General features: G+C 51.2%; 2 protein-coding genes, 2 long non-coding RNA genes and 2 pseudogenes across 6 annotated transcripts in view; 4 read left to right on the top strand and 2 right to left on the bottom strand.

Moving 5' to 3' along the window:
• The window catches only part of LOC309620813, a 498,839-nt gene that overhangs the window by 128,265 nt on the left and 349,156 nt on the right, over positions 1 to 21,418 (top strand). The window lies entirely within an intron of this gene.
• The window catches only part of LOC309620844, a 260,746-nt gene that overhangs the window by 31,336 nt on the left and 207,992 nt on the right, over positions 1 to 21,418 (top strand). The gene's annotated exons all lie outside the window — the stretch shown is intronic.
• On the bottom strand, positions 2,406 to 4,342 carry LOC309620215 (uncharacterized protein CXorf49 homolog). The gene is made up of 5 exons (XM_082376276.1): positions 4,174 to 4,342; positions 3,568 to 3,644; positions 3,255 to 3,300; positions 2,636 to 2,677; positions 2,406 to 2,530 (listed from the first exon to the last, which is right to left on the bottom strand). Exons 1-4 carry the CDS (start codon positions 4,292 to 4,294, stop codon positions 2,637 to 2,639), a joined length of 285 nt encoding a protein of 94 aa, XP_082232402.1. The 5' UTR covers positions 4,295 to 4,342; the 3' UTR covers positions 2,406 to 2,530; position 2,636.
• On the bottom strand, positions 4,780 to 6,227 carry LOC309620946 (uncharacterized protein CXorf49 homolog pseudogene; annotated as a pseudogene). The gene has a single exon. The product of its transcript is annotated as an uncharacterized protein CXorf49 homolog pseudogene (transcript).
• LOC309620945 (uncharacterized protein CXorf49 homolog pseudogene) lies at positions 17,035 to 18,686 on the top strand (annotated as a pseudogene). The gene has a single exon. The product of its transcript is annotated as an uncharacterized protein CXorf49 homolog pseudogene (transcript).
• Positions 18,857 to 20,940, top strand: LOC309620477 (uncharacterized protein CXorf49 homolog). Its single transcript, XM_082376907.1, has 5 exons — positions 18,857 to 19,159; positions 19,689 to 19,765; positions 20,032 to 20,077; positions 20,655 to 20,696; positions 20,802 to 20,940. The coding sequence occupies exons 1-4, from the start codon at positions 19,039 to 19,041 to the stop codon at positions 20,693 to 20,695; spliced, it is 285 nt and encodes a 94-aa protein (XP_082233033.1). The 5' UTR covers positions 18,857 to 19,038; the 3' UTR covers position 20,696; positions 20,802 to 20,940.

Genomic DNA, 21,418 nt, shown 5'->3' with positions numbered 1-21,418 from the left:
TTTATCAGTTTCCTTAGGGTTTTTTTCAGCATTTTTTCTTGTCTTTACTTTGAAACATGTTCCCCTGTCTACTCATTTTTTAAAAACTTTCTCTGTCTCTATGAAATTAGGTGAGACAGTTATGTATCCCAGTCTTGAGGGTGTGTTCTTGGGTGGGACCATCCCTGTTCAGTCTGCATGTGCCCAGTGGCTCTGGAGGGAGGGCTAGATATGAAGTGAGCATGGGCTGCATCTTCCCCTAGGGTGTGGTGGCAGTCACTGCCCGGGTGGGAAACAGGTCTGGAGTTGAAGGGGCTAGAGCCAGAAAAATGTGTGAGCTTGGCCTTCTTCTATGCTCAATGGCCATCACTGCCCATTCAGGTGTGGGGTTGGGTCCTGAGGGGCTAGAGTAAGAGCCCTGACGAAGTTGGGTTTCTCCCGGCTGTGATGGCAGTCTCCACATTGGTCTGGGATATAGCCGGGTCCTGAGGGCTTGGGGCAGTATTTCTGTGCTGCTTTCACCTTCTCCCCAGTGTGCACACTGTGGTTAGAGGCTGGAGGGAATGGGCTCTGAGCCAGAGGGGTTCAGGCCGGAGGGGTTGGTGCCATACCACTGAGCTGGTCCCACAACCTCCATACTGTGCACTGAGAAGCGAGTTCCTGTGATGGCGGTCTCTTCACTCTCCCCAGAGTGTCTGCAGGGACACATGACCTGGAATGACTGTCTCTACTGGGCAGAGGCAGGTCCAAGATCTGAGCTAGCTCTGTTTCCTCAAAGTGCACACACACTCATTGGTAATGGCCTCAGCTCAGTGGGGAGCAGTGCCAGAGCAAGAGGGCCTAGATCATAAGCCTGGTACAGGCTGGGGTGGGGGGCACTGGGTACATCCTAGGAATCCAGCCAGAGGCCTGGGCAGCAATCAAGCCCACCTTCTCCAGGGAGGGGTTTGAGTGGAAGGATTCAGTCCCACGAACAATCTTTTCTGACACTGAGGTCTGTGACTGTCCCATCCCACATGTGGTCTGTCCACCTGAGCTCATGCCATGAACTCTGGAAGCGAGTCAGCGTGAGAATACGGGGGAAGGGTGGACCCAAGTGCTCCCCATTGTCCAGGTACAGTCACTCCTTACTTCCCATCCTCACTGCGCCCATCCCGCCCCTGTCCCGGGTAGCTCATGTTGGGTGGTCTCATATATGGGTCCCCTGATTCTAAGGTGAGCTACTCTGAGGAGCCACCCTTCCCAATCTCATTCCATCCACACCCACAGTAGTTGTCAGACATCATAGGATCACAGAGTAGGATCGAGAGCCTCCTCCAGCGAATCCAACATTTTGAGCATCCCAACACCCTGTCGTGGGGTTTGGTGACTTCTGCATCATCCCCCTCCTATGTTTTGGGAATGTAACGACAACCCTTGAACAAAACAGATCCGACCCTTGATTTTGCTCATTCAATGCCTCACAGAACCTGGACCAGCCTCTACTCCCTTTACTCCCTGAATCACATCTTTCTCCCTCAAGGGAGATTATCCCTGATTACTTTTATTCACACACAGGGACACACACTCACCAACCTGGAATGTCCTATCTACCATCATACCCCCTTTTGTGTAGTAAAACACCGGTCTTTCGGGAAGGGTGTCAGGCAGAACCACCCTCGCCTCAGTAAAACACAAATCTGTCCCTCTGAGTCTCAGGCAGGTGCAGCCCTGGGTCCTGGCTGAGGGAAGGAAGTGCTCCCCAACCTCCCCTGAGGGGGAAATTGAACATGAAGTTCGGACTCAATCTCGTGTGTCCTAAAGAGGCAGTCTGGGAGATTGAGCTGGGACATGGAAATACCATTTCCAGGAAAATCTGTGTCATGGGGCTGGTGGAAGAGTATTTGACGGGTACCATGCAAGAACACAGACCTACTAACCACACTTGCCATAGAACCTGACGGGCCAATTTCCACTCAAGGGTATAGAGACGACCAGGCTGGAGGAGGGTGGTCAGCTGGCTAAGGCAGGGAGGATGTGAAAGCTTCCAGGTTGGAGCTCTGGAAGGGGGTCATGAGTTCCTGCTGATGGGGAGGGGGGATGGCAGAGATGAATGGGAACCGCCAGACCCCAAAGGAGGAGGGGGGTTTGGAGAGAACTAGAAGAGGGCCTTCGGGGCAAAGGGAGGACGTGCCACTGTCGCCAGGCAGAGCCCACACAGGACCCAGACGTGGGGCACTCCGCTGGCTTGACTGCAGGGATGGTAGCAGAGGCTGGCCCAGAGTCCCCACCACAGGATGCCAGAGATACTGTTCTGGAAAAGGCTCTGACGTGGAGCAGCGCCCCGCCCCGGCCCCCTACCCCTACCCCTACCCCTCCAGAGAGAAGGCAGAACACAGAATATGAGAGGCACTTTAATTAGAAAACGCTGTGAAACTGGGGTGGGACGGGGGCAAAACAAGGGGGAGAGGAAGCCCCAGCTGAGGCAGAACAGGAGGGAACGAGCTTGGCCACAGCTCCCGGGCCCCAAAGGTACCAGCTGCTCCTCTTGCAGGAAGACGCTGGGCTCAACCTGTGAAACAGTGGAGTCAGGGAGGAGCCTCAAGCCAGGGCCAGCCCCCAGCCCTGCTCAACAGGCAGGACTGTGGGAAGGGGTACGGTGTGCGTTAACACTCACTTCAAAGGGTCTGGAACTTGTCAGCCAGGTACTGCATGGCGGCTGCAACAGGGACAGGCATTAGCAGGCGCTCCAGACAGAGGGATATAGAAGCCCGTCCCCCTGTCCCCGTGAGGAACCGCCTAGCCCTGCAACCTGAAACCCCCTCCAGACCCGATGCAAAGAGCTCTGGGCCTGACCACTCCCCACCACCCGAATTGAATGTGGAACCGGTTCCTAAAGGGAAACAAAATGTGCCAGCAGCTCTCAGGCCGTGCCACAACCAGTCAGAAATCGTCACACACACAAACAAACAATCCAACAAGAACCTTAGAAGCCACACCAAGCAGCATTTCAAGGGAAAAATCAACGAGGCATCTCTAAAAGTCCTATCAGAAGGAGATTCCCTAGGACTGGTCTGGTTGGCAAAGTGTGCATGCAGTCCAGACAGTACTTTGCTACTTGTACACACGCCCAGCTGGACATGCACAGCCGGCTCCAGGGCCAGGCCTGCTAGGTTCTCCTCCCCACAGGGATGTTGGTCCCTGCGAGGCCGAATGCACCTGCAGCCCACCCCCACCCCAGGTGCCCACCCGGGTTCTGCACTAAGACACCGCTCTCCGTCCCCGGTTCCTCATACCAAGTTTCTCCTTAAGGTCGTCTATTTCTCTCTGTAGCACGAGACACTAGGCCAGTAGACACAGGAGGAAGAGAAATGATTAGTATACTCTGGCCTCCTCTCTCCTCCACCTTCTCCTCTCCCCCAGGCCCTCCATCCCAGAGCCGGGTGGCTAGACTGGCAAGGGCTCCTCAGTGGAAAGGAGGTGGGTTCCCTCCGTGGGGTACGTCATGGGGGCAGGGGAGGGGGGGCCCCACACATGTCAGTTGAACTTGGACCCAGATCCCACCCTCGAGTTTGGGCCTGCATTTCCAGGAGGCAGAGGAAGCATTACCAGAGGACAGCCCGGTGTTCCCAGTGGCTGCTGCTGTCTTTCTGGTCTTGGGGGATGGTCAAGTGGCTGCCGGTCACCTGAGAGGGAAAGGACACACAATCCAGCTTCCCAGGCTCCCAGTGAGGTGGAAAGGGCCAAGCGGGGTCTAACGTGAGGTGAGGCAGCACCACCCTCCGCTGGCAACAAGCCGCCCCTGCTCTGCCCAGCAGCCCGAACCTTCTCTCTGGGCCTGCCTCTCCTGTTCCCCAGGGGCAGCCATTTCGCCACTGTGGTCCCCAAAGACTGTGGCTCTGGATTCGACCCTCCCAGAGCTGCAGCCACAGCCAGCACGTGGGAGAGCAATGTGGGCGAAAAGGACTTAACAGAAAAGGCTGTTCCCCTGCAAGTCTACACCCGGAGGAGCTGTTTGGGGCACTGCCACCGATCACCCCGGCCGCACAAACCCCACACAGAGGATGATGTGGCTCAAGGCCAGCCCTGCCAGCACCCCGTCTCCTGGGGGAGAAGCTGCCTGGGAGCAAGGCTGTGCCCCCAGCAGAGACAGAGCCAGAGGTTTCTGTCCTCAACCCCTCTCCCCTCCCCTCATATCAAACCCACGACACTCACCTGAGGGGACAGGCCCCCTGGGCATGACTTCTCCCTGGTTCAGGGCCAAGGGCTCTGAGTTTCCTGGATCTTGGGGGCCTCTGGTATTGAGGTCGTCACTGCAGGCTTTTCCACCATGCATGCGTGTAAAAGATGTGCCTGGCCTGTGAGTTGGCAGCTGAAACAAGAATTTCTCACCGATTTGGACTAAGAATGTGTCTGTGTGTGTGTATGTGTGTGTGTGAGAGAGAGAGAGAGAGGGAGAGAGAGTTGTGTGATTCGGGGCCGGGGTGAGGCAGGGAATTGGGAAGGGAATTGAAAGGCTGATCTCATTAGCACTTTCTCCCTCAGTCAGCCCCAGGCCAGCAGGCAGAGCTGATCTAGGGACAACACTGGGGCACTGAGAAAGCCCAGGCCCCCTGCAAGGAAGGTCTGGGGAACAGCTAGGAAGTAGGATTCAGGAAGCTGGTGAGTTTAAATACTGAGGCTTTTCGGGGAAACTTTTAAGGGATCCACGGACTCAATTCAGCTACCAGCCCTCCCTTCCATCCCAGCCCCAGTCTCGCAGAGGAGGTTGGAAACAGGCCAAGGGTGGAGAACTGGGCCCAGCACACCTGAAGTGTTACCTTAATGTTTGTCCCTAGTAAAAGGAGCCCGATCTGGCATCCTAATGACCCAGTGACCGAGGGGCACCCAATGACGACCCCTGAGGGATGGACGGAGGCAGCATGGGTGAAGACGTGTGTCCTGGGGGCGGTTGGAGCTGGGGGGGGGGCGAAGAGTGGGGAGAGAGGAGGAGCATGACCTACTCACTTGGCCCTTTGCGGCTGGATCTTTATTTGGGTCTTTATCTTCTCCCGCCACCGCCTCAGACTCCCTTGCCCGCCTGGCCACGGATTTCTTCCCAGCACCGGTGTGCTTGGACTGTTCATTTCCCGAAAGGACCAAGGTATACCTCTTGGATCTCCCAAGCAGCGGAATACCGGAGATTGGGGGCAAGGTGGCCGGTTCCAGGGGAGGTGCCGAGATTCGCACTCCCCCGGAAGGGAAGGTTCTCCCCAGGGCAAGTTTGGAGGCTCCCCCGAGGGATTTCTTCTCCTGGGCCCCCTTCTCCCTAGGAGTGACCCGCGGCAGGCCACCTGCAGCAGCAGCAGCTCCCGGGTAGCTGGGCCTGCTGCCCCCCTTCCCCCAGAGCACGCTCCGCATTTTCCTAGGGGAAGAGATGCCCTGCTCTCCCACGCCCTGCGTTTCCACAACCGAAGTGAGTCCTCGCGGAGCCAAGGACAGAGAAGAGCCTGGCACGGGAAGGAAATTCTCTCTGACTTGGAAATTCGAGTGTCTGGGAGTGTCCCCGGGAGCCTCGGGTCTGCTGGGCTCGGCCTGGCCTCCTCCTCTGGGGTAAGTGCTCACCGTCATCAGCTGTGTCTCACTGAGCTCATCTGAGGACTCGGGGTCGGACAGCTGCCAGGCCAGGTCTTCCTCGGGGAGCCGCTGGCGATCCGCAGCCACCTTCAACCTACGCTTAGGGCCTCTCTTAGGGTTCCCCCAGGCCCGGCCCGCTTCGGGCCCACCGAGGTGGAGAGGGCCGGCCGGAGCCGGCGGCGCTTCCCCACAGCTCTGGGCGGGCGCTCCTCGACCCCCGGGACCCGCCTCGAGGCCGGCCCACACGGCGGACACTTCGAAGGCGGCGCAGCTCTCCGGGGACGGGTGTCTGTGGACGTCCAGCACGTCCCAGTCGGCCAGCTGCCGCAGGATGCCCGCCGCAGACTCCTCGGCCAGTTCCAGGAGGTCCCTCGTGACGTCAGCCGGGGAGTCAGGTCGGCCTTCGCTGCCCCACAGCACCGGCCCTCCCGCTTCCAGCATCTCCCGCTCCGACTGGAAGCCCTCGGGGTCCGGGAAGCCGCCCCCGCCCTCGCCGCTCCGCGGCTCCCCGGGCTCGGGGCCTGGGTCGGGACCCCGCAGGACTGCGGGGCCGCCTGGGCCGACGCCGGCCCGCTCCCCGCCCTCTGGGCCAAAAACCGTTACCCACACAGACAGCTTATCGGGGGAGCTCATGTCGCTACCCTGGCGGCGCCGGAACCGGGGCGACTGTCGATGGCCCGAGTCGCGGTCGCGGTCACGGCGATCGAGGCGGGCGGCGCTCAGAGGGCAGCGGCAGCCACCTCAGGCGTCGCACGAGCTCGCCTCAAACCAAACGACGCGCGGCTTTCAGCGCGCCTCACACGCCCGCGCTGCGGCCTCCTCATTGGTCCGGGCCCAGCCAACCAGCGGGCGCCTTGTTCGCCTGCCGGCTCAAGGCCTAACCAATGGGGTCGAGGGCCTCTGGTTTGCCCCCAAGCCCGTGGGCGATCCGGGCAGTGGGCTGGTGAAGGGGATGGTGGGAGCGCCTCCCTCTGTCAAGCCTCTCGGCCCGTCTCCTCCTGTCCCGCCTCCCCTTTCCGGTTAGAGTCACAGCTCTGAGCCTCCGTTTCCCATCTACACAGGGGGTCGGGGAGTGAGGGCGCCGGGCTCCAGGGGTGGTGAGGATGAAACGTCAAGATGGAGGCGGCTGACTCCTAGCACGCGCCGAAAGCATTTGCCAGCCTCCCTTCCACCGCAAGCCTTACGACCCAACAGGAGAATGGGCACAGGGGTCCTGCAGTCAGTGATCAGGGGTCAGCCAGAGAGCAAAGGGATCGTATTTTCCTTCTGTAAGGTCTCTGTCTCAACTGCTCCATCAAATGTGGCTCAGCAAACGTTATGGGCAGGTGGGTTTGGCGCACAGACTGGGGTTGGCGGACAGACTGGGGTTGGCCTCGTTCCATCAGCACTTCGCCCGATCTGAGGCAAATTCAAAGAAGAGGAAATCGCAGTGGCCAGTTACACCCCAAAAGATGCTCCCCAACGCTGATCCTGGAGATGTGAACTAAAACCACGAATCGGGTTTCACACACTAGGTTGACAACCTTCAAAGAGCTTAACCATTCCGAGGGTGGGAGAGGTCAGGAGCAAAGCCCTGTGGCGGTGGTGCAAGAGATCCATTTGGGAGGTAATCTGGCAGAATCCATTGAAAGCAACTTAGTGCCGGCACGGACTCTGTGCCTGGCACTCTTCTAAGCGCTGGGCATAAATAGTAATGCATCCACGTGACACACCTATAACTATAGTACCAACTATTACTGGCCTCTTACCGGTGAGGAAACAGGCACTGAGAGGTTCAGCCACTGGCCCAAGGTCATTCGGCTCGTGGGGATCAGCGGCAGCATTGAAACCAATCAATCTGCCTCCAGAGTCCTTGCTTTGAGCCCAAGATCTTAAAACTGGAAGGAAAAATAAAAGCTATTTCCTCTATGTTCCGGCAAGTCCGCTGCCTGGTACTTCTTCCGGAGACACGCTGGTACCTGTAGTGTACAAGAACACATGCACAAGGGTGTTGGTGATGGGAAAAACTGGGAACACTCCAAATTCCCGTCGGTAAGGAAATGGATGAATGCAACGTGGCTTAGCATCCAGTAGCATAAAGCGTGGCAGTCCAAAGGAATGCATCAGGCCATTCTCACAGCTTTCAAAAGCATCCGCCTGACTTCAAACTGCAAGTTGCAGAACGATCGCTTTGGATTGACATACGTAAATTAAAGCACTTGCGTGCGTGGGCACACACACACACCAGTCAATCCTATGTAATATATGAGAATTCATTTAAGTATATGTACAAGTATGTTTTAAAGTTTTGAAGGACGCACAACCAAGGCCTACCAGTTGTGATGGCGGTGGGTGTGGATAGCCAGGTGTCTCTCAATTTTTCTTGGAACTCTCAGTTCTCAGCTTCCCTGAGCTGAGCAGTACTGATGTCTGGGGAGTGGTCCCTCTCTTGGTTTCTATATGGCCCATGGGTGTTAGAATTTCCCTTGTCTGCCACCCAACTCCTACTCTGACACCCCTCCATTCCTCCCATACCTTCCTTCTGCTCTTTCCCGTTCGTACTCCTCTGTCTTCAGTCACCTCTCTCTCCTGCCTCCTGCTCTGGCTGACCTCCTGGAGAGTCCTGGGGTGTCTGAACCCCTCTTGTCTGTGGAACTCAAAGGCCCAGTCTTCTGGGTCTGCACCTGAGAAGCTGGCCATGCTGGAGAAGTTACAGAGCAGGGGAGATTGGGTGCACTGTAAATCTGCAATCCTCCTCCTCGAGCCTGCCCCCGATGGTGCCTGCCTGTTTGTGGATACCGCCCCCTTCCACTTCTCCCAGTGACTTTTTAAGTCATGGTGTGGTATTTCAAATATGTTAAAATGGATAAGGAAGGATATAGCAAAATCTCCTGCATCCACCAGCATCCTATGAAACATTACCGGTGGATCCAGTGGAAGCCTCCGTCTTCCCTCTCACCATTTCCACTCCCTTCCTCCCTCCCCCACAGAGAGACTCCCAGAACTTCTTCTCACCTTCTCCACTCTCTTCGTCCCTGTGGCTCTCCTACCTGCTCTTCCCCTGCATCCCATACGTCTCCAATGATGTCACTAATCTCTGCTTTACCCCCCTACGCTCACCAGGATCCAATACTGGTTTTGACTTACTCTCTTGGCCTGGAGTGGGAGTCAGTGTCAGAGGTTCCTCTTGGCCTTCCCAAGGTGATAGCTCTTACTCCACAGATTAATGACCCAATGTGCAGGTCATTTCTCCAACTGTCACGTGTATCACTTAGAATTATCAGCTTGGGGACTGGAGAAATGACCACTATGTTGGTCCAGGGACCCAGTCAGCTCACCGTGGCCTGATATCTATCCCCAACTCCTTTTACTGCCAGAACCTCATAAGCCCCACTCTAACAGGGCCCCATCATGACACTTTGGGCTTCCGGGATCAATGTCAGCTCAGAACCTGTGGCCAGTAGTCCTAGACATATCTGTGTCCAGTGCCAGTGTGCAGTCACCCAAGCATCTAAGAAAACTGCTATGAACATTTGCATACAGTTTTTTTGTGAATGTAAGTTTTCATTTCTCTTGGGTAAATATCTAGGAGTTAACTTGCTGGATTGAATTGTTAGTGTATTTTTAACTGTTTCCAGAGCATCTATACCATTTTTTGCCTTCTCACCAACAATGCAGGAGAGTTCTATCTGTTCCTCAGTCTCTCTAGCGCTTGGTATTGTCTGTATTTTGTTTTTATTTCAGCCATGCTTATAGCTATGTTGTGGTATTTCATTGTGGCTTTAGTTATTTCCCTAATAACTAATGAGGTGAAACATCTTCTCAATAGCTTACTGGCCATCCAGTAAGCACAATGACAGTTCTATTTTTTTTTTTTTTGCTCATTATTTATTGCGTTGTTTGATTTCTCATTACTGAATATCGAATGTTCTTTATCTCTTTCGGATACAAGTCCTTTATCATGTGTGCTTTGCAAATACTGTTTCCCAGTCTGTGGCTTATGCTTTCAAAAACAAAGAAACAGACAAAACCCAAATAACACAATTTAAAAATTGGCAAAGGAATTGATTAGATATTTCTCCAAAGAAGACACAGAAATGGCCTACAGGTATATGAAAAATGCTCAACATCACTAGTCATCAGGGAAATGCAATTCAAAACCACAATGATTTATCACCTCACAACTGTTAAGATGGCCAGTATTAAAAAAACAAACAAAATAGCAAGTGTTGGCAAGGAAGTGAAGAAAATGAATCCCTTGTGCATTGCTGGTGGGAGTGTAAAATGGTGCACCCACCATGGAAAACAGTATGGAAGTTCCTAAAAAAATAAAAATAGAACTCCCATATGATCCAGCATTCCCACTTCTGTATATTTACATTTACATTACAAACTAATTGAAATCAGGATCTTGCATAGATTATTGCACTCCCATGTTCATTGCACCATTATTCACAATAGCCAAGAGATGAAAACAACCTAAATATCTGTCAACAGGTGAATGGATAAAAGGTAGTATATATAATGTATACATATAACAGAATATTATTCAGCCTTTAAAAATAAGGAGATCTTGCTATATGCTGTAGTATGGATGAACTTTGCAGATATTATACTAAGTGAAGTAAGCCACTCACAAAGGACAAATACTGCATGTTTCCACTTACATGGGCTATCTAAAGTAGTCAAACTCTTAGAAGCAGAAAGTAGAATCCTGGTTGCCAAGGGCTTGGGGGAGGGGGAAATGGGGAGTTGTTGTTCAATGAGTATAGATTTGCAGTCATGCAAGATGAAGAATTCCAGAGGTCGGATTACAACAATGTTCATATAGTTAACAACACTGTACACTAAAAAATTTGTTAATAAGGTAGGTTTCATATTATGTGTTTTTGCAATAAAAATAAATTAAAAAATAAAATGCCTTATTCGATGGCTTTTCATATATTCACAGTTGTGCATCTATCACAATCAATTTTAGGATATTTTTGTTAGCCCAAGAAGATGCCCTGTATCCCTTAGCCATCACCCCCAACCCCACAACCCACCCCCAGCCCTATAGGCAAGTAATAAGCTACTTTCTGTCTCTATGGTTTGCCTATTTAGGAAATTTTGTATAAATGGAATCACACAATATATAGTACTTTTTGTCTGGCTTCTTTCACTTAATATAATGTTTTCGAGGTTCACCCATGTTGTAGCATGTATCAGTACTTCAGTTATTTTTATTGCCAAATAATATTCCATGGTATGGCTATACCACATTTTATTTATACATTCATCAGTTTATGGGCATTTGGGTTATGTTTAGTTTGGGAATATTATGGATAATATTCCCAAACTAAATGCTGTTAAGAATATTCCTATACATTTTGAGTTCATGAGTTTTTGTGTGAACATATGTTTTCAGTTCTCTTAGGTAGATCCCTAGGAATGGACATTCTGGATCATATGGTAACTCTATGTTTAACTTTTTAAGAAAATACCAGAATATTTTCCAAAGAGATTCAACTATTTTACATTATCACCAGAAGTGTATGAGGATTCAAATTTCTCCAGATCCAAATATTTGTTATTATCTGTATTTTGGATTATAGCCATCCTATTGTTTTTGCAACATGGTATCTCGTTATGGTTTTGATTTATATTTCCCTACTGACTAGTGGTTCTGAACATCCTTTCATATGCTCATTAACCATCTCTATACCTTCTTTGGTGAAATGTCTATACAAATCTTTTACCCAATTTTTTAATGGGGTCATTTTCTTATTTATTTATTATTCTTATTCTTTAATCTGGATACAAGTTCTATGTTAGATCTTTGACTTTCAAATATTTTCTCCCAGTCTGTACCTTGTCTTTTCATTTTCTGAATAGTGCCTTCTGAAGCATAAATGTTTTAAATTTTGATGAAGTCCAATTTATCAAGTTTTTCTTTTATGGATCATGCTTTTGGTGTTGTACCTAAGAAATCATTGCCTAACTCATGTTTACAAAGATTTTTCTCCTCGGGTTTCTTTTAACAGATTTATAGTTGTAGGTTTTACTTTTAAGTCTCTGATCCATTTTGCATTAAGTTTTGTGTGTGCTGTGAAGTAAGGTTCTAACTTTGTATTTTTGCCTGATATCCAGTTGTACCAGCACCACGTGTTGAAAAGACTATCCTTTCCCCATTGAATTGAAAATCATTGACCATAAATATAAGGAGAGTTCGTTATTTCTGAACTCTCAATTCTGTTCCATTGATCTATCTCTATGTCAGTACTACACTAACTTGATTATCTGTATTTTTATAGTAAGTTTTGAAATCAGAAAGTGGAAGTCTTCCAGGTTTGTTCTTTTTCAAAGTAGTTTTGGATATTCTGTTTTGTTTTGTTTTGTTTTGTTTTTCATTTCCATACGAATTTTTGGATCAGCCTGTGAATTTTTACAAAGAAAGCCTGCTGAAATTTCGATAGAGATTGAATTGAATCTATATATCAATTTGGGGAGAATTACCATATAAATATTGAGTCTTACAACCATGAACATGCAATGCCTTTCCATTTATTTAGATCATCTTTAATTTCTCTCAACAAACATCAATTTGTGTTTCTCAGTGCATAAGTATTACATTTGGTTTGTTAAATATATGCCTAAGCATTTTATTCTTTTTGATGCTATTGTAACTAGAATTAAGTGTTCCTTAGTTTCATTTTTGGATTATTTGCTACATGTATATAGCAATAAAATTTGTTTTATGTATTAATCTTGTACTCTGTGATCTGTTGAACTTCTTTATTAGTTCTACCATTAGATCCATTTTTGTGGATTCCTTAGGATTTTCTGCATATGAAATCATGTCATCTGAGAATTAAAAATTTTCCTTTTTTATTTCCTATCTGGATGACTTTTAGTTCTTCTTCTTCCCTGTTTGAACTGGCTCAAACTTCCAGTGCAATAATGAATAAAAGTAGTGAGCATGTCTTTGTTGCTGACTTTAGGGGAGAAGTATGCAGTCTTTCACTACTAAATATGATGTTAGCTGTAGGTTTTTCATAGATATCCTTTATCATGCTGAAGAAATTTCTTTCTAGTCCTAGTTTTTTATTGTTTTTATCATGAAAGGTGGTCGAATTTTGTCACATGCTCTTTCTGTGTCAGTTAATATGATAATGTTTCAGTGCTTTCTTCTTTTAAAATAGTGTATTACATAAATTGATTTTTAGATGTTAAACCAACCTTGTATTTCTAGAATAAATTCCACTTGGTTATGGTATATAATCCTTTTTATATGTTTCTGAATTCAGTTTGTTAATAGTTTCTTGAGGGTTATTTCATCTGTATTCATGAGAAAGATTGGTATGCAATTTTCTTTATTTTGGATGTCTTTGTGTGTTTTGGGCATCAGGGTAATTGTGCTGGTCTCAGCCAATCGATAGTGATCCTGTCAGCTAGAAATACCTGGAGGCACTCACCTGGACTCCAAGGCGAGCCCCCACAGATATTTCCCCTTTCAGAACCAATGTTGTGGTTGAACTAGCCCTTGTGGTTCTTATTATAACTGCAAGATGCACCTCAGCAATAACCTTCAGGAACCTTTGAAAGGACGAAGTTTATTACTCACAAGTCCTGGAGGGTACATGGCATGCCTTGGACCACACAGAAAGGTTGTGGGTGGAGAAAGAGAGCTGGGACCTGGGGTTATGTTTTTATCGGGGTCAAGAGTGAGGGGCCTAGGGTTTCTCAGATTCACTCTTTATTGATGAATTTAAAACAGAATGGGAATTAAAGCACAAGAAGGGAAAAACAAGCAGCCAAAGGGTCAGTTATCTAAGTCAATCAGAGATCTCCAAAACAAAGGAAACTTCAGGGGTGTGGTGGCCTGGCTCTTTACCTAGTCGTGTAGCTGGCAATTTGTTCTTTTTGATATAGCTGTCTTTGAAGTGGTGCCTCAGCAATCAGAAGCTTAATGTCAGGCACTTGCATTACAATTAAAAAAAAAACTGTCAGAGGCTCACACTACAGTAATATTGGCCTGCTAGAGCTAATTTGAAAGTGTTCATTCCTCTTCTTTTTTCTGGAAGAATTTCTGGAGTGTTGCTCTTATTTCCATCTGAAATGTTTGATAGCATTCAGCAGTGATGCCATCTGGACAGGAGCATCATTGTGGGAAGATTTTTAATTATTAATTTAATTGACTGTCTATTATTGAGTCTGTTTTGAAGTTTGTGTCTCTCTACAAATTTTTTCATTGCATATATGTGTCTAATTTGTTGGTATAAATTTTTTCATACTATTTTCTTATAATTTTTAAAATTCAATAGGCTCAATGGTGATGTCTCCCTTTTCAGTCTTGATTTTAGTGATTCCTTAGGAATCTCTTTTTTTTTTTCTTGGTCAGTCTGCCTAAGGTTTGTGATTTGTTATCTTTTTAAAAAAACCATCTTTTGGTTTCATTGTGTTGTCCAAAAAGATTAATCAATAGTCAATCTAAGAAAAATGGAAATTTTTATTTGAGCCAACCTGAGGACTATAACATGGGAGACAATCTTCAGAAAACTCTGAGGACTGTTCCACCCATTGGAGATAAAACCGTTATATAAGTTTTTGAGACAAAGTAGCATATTAATAGTTTACATAGTCCAACAAGGCGAGTAGTGGGTATTAATGACCCATTACAGGATTGAGAAAGGAAAGTTATCTCTTAAGGAGTTACCTTGCTGGTTCCAGAAGGAAATTTCTTTTCTTTTCTTCTTTCTTTCTTCTTTTTTTTTTTTTTTTTTCTTGGCATGTGGGCATTCCTGTATCCTTTAAGGGGATCTAGTTAATGTATAATGTGATACACAAATCACACTAAAGGGGAGGGGCTAGTGGCTCAAATGGGCAGAGAGAGAATTTTATGTTTACAATTTTTCTTGCCCTGCCTGAAAATAATTTTATTTCATTAATTCCACTTTTGATCATTAATCTTTCAATAGAAAGCATTAGGTGATCAAGTATTTGGTACCTAAACGCTAGGGTGGTTCTTTACCTGCCTTGGGTCCATCATGTCCCTCGATGCTGGGTCCTAATAGCCCGGTTCTTTCTTTCCTTTTAGGGGGTGGTACTAGTAAGATGTCTGGCAAGGAATAACGGTCAATTCCAAGTTGTCCAATAGGACTTGCACCAATTTTACCTTGCATGTGCATTGTGCATGTCCATTATTTTATAGAGAACTATAGATGTGATCAGTAGTTTCCAGTTGTTTAGATATCATTATCTTAGTAGGAGCAGGTGATACACAGTGCAAAAAACAAGAAACTAAAACTTTATAAGTTACACAAACTGTAATCAAAGTTGGCAATAGGAGGAACAATATCATTAGTAAAGATTTAAGCCAATATCCTCTTGAACCAAACCATTTTCCTAGCATTTCCCTTAAACTGGGAAGAGGATCATTCAGAGTGGAAATCTGATTTTTCAGATGCACCATAAGGGGGGGGGTTGCATTAGAAGACTCATCAGGTATAAAAACACAACATTCACTATGCATTATAGCATAAGCTCCCCCTTGGGAAGCTTTTAGAATATTGAGGGCTATGCAATTCTGTAGGACTGCTTTTCTCATCATGGAAATTTCTGAACTGAGCAAACAAATGGCTTGGTTACTATCATTTAAGGCTTGCTGGGTGAATTTTGTTAAAGCCTCTATATGAGTAATGATATCTTCTATTCCAAGTGAAGGAATAAATATTGCAGCCAAATAATCATACCATTGGAAAACTGATTGAACCCAACATGCCCAAATTGAAAGCAGAATGACAGCAGATGTTTTCAAGGCTACCTGTAGGTGACATTGAGTCTAAAGGAAACCAACTGTACACCTCCCTAACCAATCTGGGGAGATCCAAGGCCACAAATTTGTTCCATAAACCTATTGGGTCTTGTTAGGAGCTATTCCACCATTTTAACATCTAGTGAAAACCGTCTTTCAGACCTTGAAACATACACCCAAAGGTTATCAAACATTAGATAGGATTCATTTGGGATTTAAAAACATTGACTAATGTGGATCTGATGCCATCATTCTGCAACTTGCAGTTTGAAGTCAGGAGGATGCTTTCGAAAGCTGTGAGAATGGCCTGATGCATTCCTTTGGACTGCCACGCTTTATGCTACTGGATGCTAAGCCACGTTGCATTCATCCATTTCCTTACCGACGGGAATTTGGAGTGTTCCCAGTTTTTCCCATCACCAACACCCTTGTGCATGTGTTCTTGTACACCACACGTACCAGCGTGTCTCCGGAAGAAGTACCAGGCAGCGGACTTGCCGGAACATAGAGGAAATAGCTTTTATTTTTCCTTCCAGTTTTAAGATCTTGGGCTCAAAGCAAGGACTCTGGAGGCAGATTGATTGGTTTCAATCCTGCCGCTGATCCCCACGAGCCGAATGACCTTGGGCCAGTGGCCGAACCTCTCAGTGCCTGTTTCCTCACCGGTAAGAGGCCAGTAATAGTTGGTACTATAGTTATAGGTGTGTCACGCGGATGCATTACTATTTATGCCCAGCGCTTAGAAGAGTGCCAGGCACAGAGTCCGTGCCGGCACTAAGTTGCTTTCAATGGATTCTGCCAGATTACCTCCCAAATGGATCTCTTGCACCACCGCCACAGGGCTTTGCTCCTAAACTCTCCCACCCTCGGAATGGTTAAGTTCTTTGAAGGTTGTCAACCTAGTGTGTGAAACCCAATTCGTGGTTTTAGTTCACATCTCCAGGATCAGCGGTGGGGAGCATCTTTTGGGGTGTAACTGGCCACTGCGATTTCCTCTTCTTTGAATTTGCCTGAGAGCGGGCGAAGGGCTGATGGAACGAGGCCAACCCCAGTCTGTCCGCCAACCCCAGTCTGTCCGCCAAACCCACCTGCCCATAACGTTTGCTGAGCCACATTTGATGGAGCAGTTGAGACAGAGACCTTACAGAACGAAAATACGATCCCTTTGCTCTCTGGCTGACCCCTGATCACTGACTGCGGGACTCTTGTGCCCATTCTCCTGTTGGGTCTTAAGGCTTGCGGTGGAAGGGAGGCTCGCAAATGCTTTCGGCGTGTGCTAGGCGTCCAGCACCTCCATCTTGACGTTTCATCCTCACCACCCCTGGAGCCCGGTGCCCTCACTCCCCGACCCCCTGTGTAGATGGGAAACGGAGGCTCAGAGCTGTGACTCTAACCGGAAAGGGGAGGCGGGACAGGAGGAGGCGGGCCGAGAGGCTTGACAGAGGGGGGCCCTCCCACCATCCCCTTCACCAGCCCACTGCCCGGACCGCCCACGGGCTTGGCGGCAAATCAGAGGCCCTCGACCCCATTGGTTAGGCCTCGAGCCGGCAGGCGAACAAGGCGCCCGCTGGTTGGCCGGGCCCGGACCAATGAGGAGGCCGCGGCGCGGGCGTGGGCGGTGCGCTGAAAACCGCGCGTCGTTGCGTTTGAGGCGAGCTCGTGCGACGCCTGAGGTGGCTGCCGCTGCCCTCTGAGCGCCGCCCGCCTCGACCGCCGTGACCGCGACCGCGACCGTGACTCGGGCCATCGACCGTCGCCCCGGTTCCGGCGCCGCCAGGGTAGCGACATGAGTTCCCCCGATAAGCTGTCTGTGTGGGGAACGCTTTTCGGCCCAGAGGGCGGGGAGCGGGCCGGCGTCAGCCCGACCGGCCCCGCAGTCCCGCGGGGTCCCGACCCAGGCCCCGAGCCCGGGGAGCCGCGGAGCGGCGAGGGCGGGGGCGGCTTCCCGGACCCCGGGGGCTTCCAGTCGGAGCGGGAGATGCTGGAAGCGGGAGGGCCGGTGCTGTGGGGCCGCGAAGGCCGACCTGGCTCCCCGGCTGACGACACGAGGGACCTCCTGGAACTGGCCGAGGAGTCTGCGGCGGGCATCCTGCGGCAGCTGGCCGCCCGGGACATGCTGGGCGTCCACAGACACCTGTCCCCGGAGAGCTGCGCCGCCTTCGAAGTGTCCGCCGTGTGGGCCGGCCTCGAGGCGGGTCCCGGGGGTCGAGGAGCGCCCGCCCAGAGCTGTGGGGAAGCGCCGCCGGCTCCGGCCGGCCCTCTCCACCTCGGTGGGCCCGAAGCGGGCCGGGCCTGGGGGAACCCTAAGAGAGGCCCTAAGCGTAGGTTGAAGGTGGCTGCGGATCGCCAGCGGCTCCCCGAGAAAGGCCTGGCCTGGCTGCTGTCCGACCCCGAGTCCTCAGATGAGTTCAGTGAGACAGAGCTGATGACGTTGAGCACTTACCCCAGAGGAGGAGGCCAGGCCGAGCCCAGCAGACCCAAGGATCCCGGGGACACTCCCAGACACTCGATTTTCCAAGACAGGGAGAATTGCCTTCACGTGCCAGGCTCTTCCCTGTCCTTGGCTCCGCGAGGATTAACTTCGGTTGTGGAAACACAGGGCGTGGGAGAGCAGGGCATCTCTTCCCCTAGGAAAATGCAGAGCGTGCTCTGGGGGAAGGGGGGCAGCAGGCCCAGCTACCCGGGAGCTGCTGCTGCTGCTGCAGGTGGCCTGCGGCGGGTCGCTCCTAGGAAGAAGGGGGCCCAGGAGAAGAAATCCCTCGGGGGAGCCTCCAAACTTGCCCTGGGGAGAACCTTCCCTTCCGGGGGAGAGCGAATCTCGGCACCTCCCCTGGAACCGGCCACCTTGCCCCCAATCTCTGGCATCCCGCTGCTTGGGAGATCCAAGAGGTATACCTTGGTCCTTTCGGGAAATGAACAGTCCAAGCACACCGGTGCTGGGAAGAAATCCGTGGCCAGGCGGGCAAGGGAGTCTGAGGCGGTGGCGGGAGAAGATAAAGACCCAAATAAAGATCCAGCCGCAAAGGGCCAAGTGAGTAGGCCATGCTCCTCCTCTCTCCCCACTCTTCGCCCCCCCCCAGCTCCAACCGCCCCCAGGACACACGTCTTCACCCATGCTGCCTCCGTCCACCCCTCAGGGGTCGTCATTGGGTGCCCCTCGGTCACTGGGTCATTAGGATGCCAGATCGGGCTCCTTTTACTAGGGACAAACATTAAGCTAGCACTTCGGGTGTGCTGGGCCCGGTTCTCCACCCTTGGCCTGTTTCCAGCCTCCTCTGCAAGACTGGGGCTGGGATGGAAGGGAGGGCTGGTAGCTGAATTGTGTCGGGGGATCCCTTAAAAATTTCCCCAAAAAGCCATAGTATTTAGACTTACCAGCTTCCTGAATCCTACTTCTTAGCTGTTCCCCAGACCTTCCTTGCAGGGGGCCTGGGCTTTCTCAGTGCCCCAGTGTTGTCCCTAGATCAGCTCTGCCTGCTGGCCTGGGGCTGACTGAGGGAGAAAGTGCTAATGAGATCAGCCTTTCAATTCCCTTCCCAATTCCCTGCCTCACCCCGGCCCCGAATCACACACTCTCTCTCCCTCTCTCTCTCTCTCACACACACACACACACACACACATCCTTAGTCCTAATCGGTGAGAAATTCTTGTTTCAGCTGCCAACTCACAGGCCGGGCACATCTTTTCCACGCATGCATGGTGGAAAAGCCTGCAGTGACGACCTCAACACCAGAGGCCCCCAAGATCCAGGAAACTCAGAGCCCTTGGCCCTGAACCCAGGAGAAGTCATGCCCAGGCTGCCTGTCCCCTCAGGTGAGTGTCGTGGGTTTGATATGAGGGGAGGGGAGAGGGGTTGAGGACAGAAACCTCTGGCTCTGTCTCTGCTGGGGGCACAGCCTTGCTCCCAGGCAGCTTCTCCCCCAGGAGACGGGGTGCTGGCAGGGCTGGCCTTGAGCCACATCATCCTCTGTGTGGGGTTTGTGCGGCCGGGGTGATCGGTGGCAGTGCCCCAAACAGCTCCTCCGGGTGTAGACTTGCAGGGGAACAGCCTTTTCTGTTAAGTCCTTTTCGCCCACATTGCTCTCCCACGTGCTGGCTGTGGCTGCAGCTCTGGGAGGGTCGAATCCAGAGCCACAGTCTTTGGGGACCACAGTGGCGAAATGGCTGCCCCTGGGGAACAGGAGAGGCAGGCCCAGAGAGAAGGTTCGGGCTGCTGGGCAGAGCAGGGGCGGCTTGTTGCCAGCGGAGGGTGGTGCTGCCTCACCTCACGTTAGACCCCGCTTGGCCCTTTCCACCTCACTGGGAGCCTGGGAAGCTGGATTGTGTGTCCTTTCCCTCTCAGGTGACCGGCAGCCACTTGACCATCCCCCAAGACCAGAAAGACAGCAGCAGCCACTGGGAACACCGGGCTGTCCTCTGGTAATGCTTCCTCTGCCTCCTGGAAATGCAGGCCCAAACTCGAGGGTGGGATCTGGGTCCAAGTTCAACTGACATGTGTGGGGCCCCCCTCCCCTGCCCCCATGACGTACCCCACGGAGGGAACCCACCTCCTTTCCACTGAGGAGCCCTTGCCAGTCTAGCCACCCGGCTCTGGGATGGAGGGCCTGGGGGAGAGGAGAAGGTGGAGGAGAGAGGAGGCCAGAGTATACTAATCATTTCTCTTCCTCCTGTGTCTACTGGCCTAGTGTCTCGTGCTACAGAGAGAAATAGACGACCTTAAGGAGAAACTTGGTATGAGGAACCGGGGACGGAGAGCGGTGTCTTAGTGCAGAACCCGGGTGGGCACCTGGGGTGGGGGTGGGCTGCAGGTGCATTCGGCCTCGCAGGGACCAACATCCCTGTGGGGAGGAGAACCTAGCAGGCCTGGCCCTGGAGCCGGCTGTGCATGTCCAGCTGGGCGTGTGTACAAGTAGCAAAGTACTGTCTGGACTGCATGCACACTTTGCCAACCAGACCAGTCCTAGGGAATCTCCTTCTGATAGGACTTTTAGAGATGCCTCGTTGATTTTTCCCTTGAAATGCTGCTTGGTGTGGCTTCTAAGGTTCTTGTTGGATTGTTTGTTTGTGTGTGTGACGATTTCTGACTGGTTGTGGCACGGCCTGAGAGCTGCTGGCACATTTTGTTTCCCTTTAGGAACCGGTTCCACATTCAGTTCGGGTGGTGGGGAGTGGTCAGGCCCAGAGCTCTTTGCATCGGGTCTGGAGGGGGTTTCAGGTTGCAGGGCTAGGCGGTTCCTCACGGGGACAGGGGGACGGGCTTCTATATCCCTCTGTCTGGAGCGCCTGCTAATGCCTGTCCCTGTTGCAGCCGCCATGCAGTACCTGGCTGACAAGTTCCAGACCCTTTGAAGTGAGTGTTAACGCACACCGTACCCCTTCCCACAGTCCTGCCTGTTGAGCAGGGCTGGGGGCTGGCCCTGGCTTGAGGCTCCTCCCTGACTCCACTGTTTCACAGGTTGAGCCCAGCGTCTTCCTGCAAGAGGAGCAGCTGGTACCTTTGGGGCCCGGGAGCTGTGGCCAAGCTCGTTCCCTCCTGTTCTGCCTCAGCTGGGGCTTCCTCTCCCCCTTGTTTTGCCCCCGCCCCACCCCAGTTTCACAGCGTTTTCTAATTAAAGTGCCTCTCATATTCTGTGTTCTGCCTTCTCTCTGGAGGGGTAGGGGTAGGGGTAGGGGGCCGGGGCGGGGCGCTGCTCCACGTCAGAGCCTTTTCCAGAACAGTATCTCTGGCATCCTGTGGTGGGGACTCTGGGCCAGCCTCTGCTACCATCCCTGCAGTCAAGCCAGCGGAGTGCCCCACGTCTGGGTCCTGTGTGGGCTCTGCCTGGCGACAGTGGCACGTCCTCCCTTTGCCCCGAAGGCCCTCTTCTAGTTCTCTCCAAACCCCCCTCCTCCTTTGGGGTCTGGCGGTTCCCATTCATCTCTGCCATCCCCCCTCCCCATCAGCAGGAACTCATGACCCCCTTCCAGAGCTCCAACCTGGAAGCTTTCACATCCTCCCTGCCTTAGCCAGCTGACCACCCTCCTCCAGCCTGGTCGTCTCTATACCCTTGAGTGGAAATTGGCCCGTCAGGT

Source organism: Balaenoptera borealis, assembly GCF_965194805.1.
Source record: "Balaenoptera borealis genome assembly, chromosome: X".
Taxonomy (NCBI): Eukaryota; Metazoa; Chordata; class Mammalia; order Artiodactyla; family Balaenopteridae; genus Balaenoptera; species Balaenoptera borealis.
The sequence above is the reverse complement of the archived record's forward strand: the minus strand, read 5'-3'. Positions and strand labels throughout refer to the sequence as shown.